This window comes from Octopus bimaculoides, chromosome 30, assembly GCF_001194135.2.
Source record: "Octopus bimaculoides isolate UCB-OBI-ISO-001 chromosome 30, ASM119413v2, whole genome shotgun sequence".
Lineage (NCBI taxonomy): Eukaryota > Metazoa > Mollusca > Cephalopoda > Octopoda > Octopodidae > Octopus > Octopus bimaculoides.
The window spans coordinates 6,611,023-6,616,866 of record NC_069010.1 but is presented as its reverse complement, the minus strand read 5'-3'; the positions used below and the strand labels follow the sequence as shown (position 1 = coordinate 6,616,866).

Here is a 5,844-nt window from a genome sequence, read left to right as displayed (position 1 = left end):
AGATCCAGGAATGTCTCCAGCTGCAGACGCAGGAAACGACAACAACAACAACAAGAGTGACAACTGTGACAGTACGGCGAGGGCGGCGGGGTTTGATTACGAGCACAAACCGGATCTGGCCGGCGGCTCTAACAATGTTTTCGTCTTAGGAGACGACAGTGATGGTGATGATGATGATGATGATGATGATGGTGGTGGTGGTAATGAGGATGTTGATGATGATGATGATGATGATGATGATGATGATGATGATGATGATAAAAACGATTACAATGATGATGATGAGGAGGAGGAGGAGGAGGAAGAAGAAAAAGGAAGCATTATTGTCCCCCGTCTTGTGAACGATGTGTCGTCTATTCGAGAAGAGAGCCGGTACCACTTCGATGATCCATCGGCTATTGTCCAGATAGTGGCAAGCGACGACGATGCTACCCGCTACAACCACCACCACCACCACCACCATCAACAACAACCACATTCCCAGCACCAACACCCTCACCCCAACAACGAGAACAACAACAACGACCAGTACTGCCATCTGATTATTCCTGATAACTCTTGCGCTCAGAGTTCTTTGCACGAGTTCCAAACAGAGGAGATCCTTGCAGACTTCCATAGAATAGCCGGACATTTCAAAGACCATCTCCTCAAATTCACTGAGATGACCACCACAACAGCCACCACTACCACCTCCACCACGAGCATTACTACCATCCCCACTGATGCTGCTACTACCTCCAACACTATTAATGCTATCACGGCAGCCACCACTGCTCATACCACCACCTCCACGGTCATCTCAACACCACCCACTTGTTCTGAAAACGCTGCACTTCAGCACAGGTCCTTTGAGGACGAAGACCTATCTATCCTGTCCCTTGACAATACAATGGGTCCAATGTTATTGTCTTCATTAGCTGAGTCCTCTTTATCAGTAACATTGCGAAATGAGACCCCTTTTGCGGAGCCCCATAGACATGAGGGATCAGCGAGTGAAGCTCCTCCAGGGATGCCAGATGACAGCCATTTTGTGTTGCAGAGAGAAACCACGTCTCTACAGGGACCGATTCCAGACAGCGTGAAGCCTGAACAACTCCAAGGGCCTTATTCACAGCCTCAACAAACTGTTCCATCCTATTTCTCCCAACTACAACCGCTACCGCTCCGCATGACAACCAGCAATATTATAGGCAGTAATGTTGCTTTTGATGCATCAGAAGTTATTGAACCTTGTCACGCCAATGCAGCCTCGGCAATCAACCAAACCAAAGCTACCTCCCTCAGTCGTCTAGCTTCCACTAATTTCTTCTTGCCCCTTCCTGACTTGGAGCAGTCCATGAGAGCCGTGAGGATAAACACTGCTATGTCAACCTACAAGACAGTGAGGGTAAGTGAGTTTTTATTCTTTTTCTTTGCCAGTCTTTAGACTGCAACCCTACCAAGAAACTAATAAAAAGGGGTTTAGTTGATCATATCGACCCTAGTATTTATTACTATGTTGTACTTAATTTGTTGTGCCCTGTTTATTGAGTTGCTAAGTTATGGAACCTAAGGAGCTAGCTTAAAAGCTGTTAAGCTAGTATATATTTAAGCGGATTATACTGTCTATACTGGCATGCAGTAAGGGTCCCTGTTAGGGAAAAGTGATGTAAAGGGAAAGGTGACAATGAAGGGCTTGGGATAAAAAAATGCCAAATTTCTCTGAACTTGATATCTCATTAAAGCAGTTTTGCTTTACAGGACACCTTTGACCAAACGAGGCAGGATGGCCAGGTGGAGGCAAGGAAGGAATTGGTCAATAAGCTGTCAAGACCAAATGTTGATCAGATGTCTGAAAGGGAAGCCAATAAGCAGAAGCTACCACAGAACTACTACTGTCCACCCTCTCACGAGGAAGCTCACAGGATTGCCAAGATATTTTCTATGAAATTTTAATGATTTCAACTGGAGTGAAGTTATCTCTTGAAAACTGAAAGAATCTCTTCTTCTCTTATTCAAATTGTGTGTGTGTGTGCGTGTGTGTGTGTGAATGATTTGAATAACAAGTGGAGATAAAGTATGTTATACATACATACATAATTTGAATAAGAAAAGGAGATAAAGAACCTTATATATACATACATATATACACACATATATAATATATATGTATCATCATCATCATCATCAATATATATGTATGTGTATATATATATATATATATTACAAATTAAAAGGGTAAAGGATTATCAATTTATTAATTAATAAATCAATTAACAATTAATAATTTTTACCAAGCCCATCGGTATGAAAGCACCATTATTGGTGGAGAACTTATTTAAAAGCTCATATATATTTATACACATAATTAAGGGATCAGCAAGTATTTGCTTCACCATATACCGAAGTTCAGAAATAGCAGCTAAAAAAGCTGAGAATCTATCTGTAGGATTCTCAGCTTTTTTAGCTGCTATTTCTGAACTTCGGTATATGGTGAAGCAAATACTTGCTGATCCCTTAATTATGTGTATATATATATATATATATATGTATGTATGTACGTATGTATATATATATGTGAAAGTGTGTGGCCTAGTGGTTACAATTGTGAGGTTGTGGTTTTGATTTCCAGACTGGTCAGTGCGTTGTGTTCTTGAGCAAGACACTTCATCTCATGTTGCTCATCGGTCATTTCGACTCCTGGCATGTGGCGCACTTGTGTACCTGTACAAGCAATGCGAGCCAATGTGACAGCACAAACATTAACGACTATAAACAAAGCATTTTGTGCTGGTCATTCGGCAAGACTTTGTGGAACCCTCAGCTGTCGTTTAATGATGGGAGAGTTTATGTGTATGTGTGTGTGAGTACACGTGTGCATGTTTATGAATATCTATAAATTATGATATGTCTGTGTATGAAACAGAGTGTATATTTATTGTTTGGTTTTGTGTGTGTGTGTGTGTGTGTGTGATGTACATATCGGTCTGTATATTTGTGAGTGTGTGTTTGTATGAATGTCTGTTTACACACACACACACAGATGTCTCAATGTTTTTCTGTGTGTATGTGCGAGAGAGTATGAGCATTCGTATATGTGTGTGTGTCAGTGTGTATGAGAGTTTGTATATTTGCATGTATGTATGTGTGTGTGTGTGTGTGTGTGTGAGTACATGATGTATCTGCATGTCTGTGTGTGTAAGTGTGGCTGGTCACCCACCTTGGTTTCAGGCCTTAAGCAAGTTCCTCATTCTGGACACCAATGTATATTTTAAAGATATTAAAGCTATTTTATAATTCGTCTTTTATCTTTTACTAGTTTCAGTCATTTGACTGCAGCCATGCTGGAGCACCGCCTTGAAGGGTTTTAGTCGAACAAATCGATCCCAGGACTTATTATTTTTTTTTAAGCCTAGTATTTATTCTATTGGTCTCTTTTGCTGAACCACTATGTTATGGGGAAATAAACACACCAACACTGGTTGCCAAGAGAGAAGTTTTTAGATGACAAACTACAGGAAAGCAAGTATTTCTAAGGAAGCCTGGAAAAAGTGCTCCACAGACACGTCAAAAACCTCTCTAAAAGCCCTCGGGATTAGCAATGTCGCACGGGAGCAGACAGCTCAGGACAGAGGCGTGTGGGGATCAGCTGTCTGCAAAGGCATGTAAATCTGTGAAAACAAACAGGGTTGTTGCAGCTGAGCAACACAAGCAAACCTGGAAAACCATCAACATCAAATCTCCAACTACCACCACCATTTCCTGTCCACACCACCAGAGAACCTTCTAGGCCAGTGCTCTGCAAACGGTATGCCATGGCACACTGGTGTGCCACGAGATGATGCTAGGTGTGCAGCAGTGTAACCGGAATATCATTTTTTCCCTATATTTTTAGTTCAGGTGTGCTGTTGAATTTTGAAAAGAAAATAAGGGTACCACAGGTGAAAAGAAAGTTGTGGGGAACTGTTCTAATCCAAGTGCTTGGCTTGATCTCTCATCAACGTACCCACCAAGCCGAATCCTAATCCTAATCCTAATCCGAAGGTGATTAACTGGTCTTCGTCAACTTGACAGACAAACGACAAGTCACCTAGTGAACCTGCTAGAAATAACAGCAATATCTCTGTCAGAGCCTTAGGAATACATTAGATACTTTTGTTCTGGCTGTATTAGATCTGACGAAAAAAAAATGGAGTGGTTGTAGCAGGAACGTCGTTCATCATCATCATCATCATCATCGTTTAACGTCCGCTTTCCATGCTAGCATGGGTTGGACGATTTGATTGAGGACTGGTGAAACCGGATGGCAGAGTTTCTACAGCTGGATGCCCTTCCTAACACCAACCACTCAGAGAGTGTAGTGGATGCTTTTACGTGTCACCCGCACGAAATGGTGTATTTTATGTGCCACCCGCACAAGAGCCAGTCCAGGGGCACCGGCAACGATCTCGCTCGAAAAATCCTTACACATGTCACGGGCACAAGTGCCAGAAAGGTGACGCTGGGCACAGGTGCCATCCCGATTTCGATTTCCAGCTACACGTTATCAATTTGCTAGGCTTGTTTTTGCAGCATAGGCCCGCGAGCAAATCACTTCATTGGAGATGCTATATTTATCAACAGCAAGCCACTGCATACATAGATTAGAATAGGGTCCTTAATCCTGTGAGGCCTCCAAGCAAACTACCCAGGATGCACATGACTTAGGACAGCACTATGAAGGCATGTATGGTTCACAGCTGTCATACCAGCATTATATGCTACCAGGCAAATCTCTCTTGGGCCATATACTCTTTACTCACGCTTTTACTTGTTTCAGTCATTTGACTGCGGCCATGCTGGAGCACCGCCTTTAGTCGTGCATATCGACCCCAGGACTTATTCTTTGGAATACTAGTATTTTTTCTGTCGGTCTATTTTGCCGAACCGCTAGGTTACGGGGACGTAAACACACCAGCATCGGTTATCAAGCGATGTTGGGGGGACAAACACAGACACGCAAACATATACACACACACATACATATATATATATATATATATATATATATATATATATATATATATATATATATATATATATATATATACATACATATATACGACGGGCTTCTTTCAGTTTCCGTCTACCAAATACACTCACAAGGCTTTAATCGGCCCGAGGCTATAGTAGAAGACGCTTGCCCAAGGTGCCACGCAGTGGGAACGAACCCGGAACTATGTGGTTGGTAAGCAAGCTACTTACCACACAGCCACTCCCGGGCCATATAGTATTTATTTATTGATAGCAAACTGCAGCATACAAAGATCAGAGTTGAGCCCCCGGGCAACTGTTCAGAGTCCCCATGACTTAAATCGGCACAGCATAATCGTTTCTTATAACCGGCTACTCCCAAGCAAAACAACAACCGCCACCAACAGCTTAACTTATACACTGATTGGTTGTCACTCTCTAGCGAAGAGAGACGAGAAAATACACTCTTCCTCGTTGACGGTACTGAAGAGTTCCACTGGCTACCAGGTGTAAATATATACACAATATGTATGTATAATGTATATATATATACGTATCTTTTTCTCTTTATATGTAGATAGGCAGATATACATATAAATCTATATGTCTGCGTGTGCGTGTGTTTATGTTTATAGATACGTATATGTATGTATACAACAACAAACACTCGTATGTATATATGCTATATGTTTACCGTCTCCGGAATCAATTTCACGTTCTTTATATCACATATACATCACACATAAACATACGCATGTATATATGTGTGTGCGTAAACACAGATCAACACGTATAGACACAAATGTACTTATAGAGTAATTTATATATATATATATATATATATATATATAT

At 41.5% G+C, this 5,844-nt stretch overlaps 1 protein-coding gene across 1 annotated transcript; it reads left to right on the top strand.

Moving 5' to 3' along the window:
* Window positions 1-6: 6 nt before the first annotated feature.
* LOC106878445 (uncharacterized) lies at window positions 7-2,397 on the top strand. Its single transcript, XM_014927655.2, has 2 exons — window positions 7-1,387; window positions 1,741-2,397. Exons 1-2 carry the CDS (start codon window positions 11-13, stop codon window positions 1,933-1,935), a joined length of 1,572 nt encoding a protein of 523 aa, XP_014783141.2. The 5' UTR covers window positions 7-10; the 3' UTR covers window positions 1,936-2,397.
* Window positions 2,398-5,844: the final 3,447 nt, after the last annotated feature.

What these genes read in the sequence shown, in the direction of transcription:
- LOC106878445 (XM_014927655.2), top strand. Translation starts at nt 11, where the DNA reads ATGTCTCCAGCTGCAGACGCAGGAAACGACAACAACAACAACAAGAGT. An exon ending in CAACCTACAAGACAGTGAGG is followed by an intron (nt 1,388 to 1,740) that starts GTAAGTGAGTTT and finishes TTTGCTTTACAG; the next exon opens with GACACCTTTGACCAAACGAG.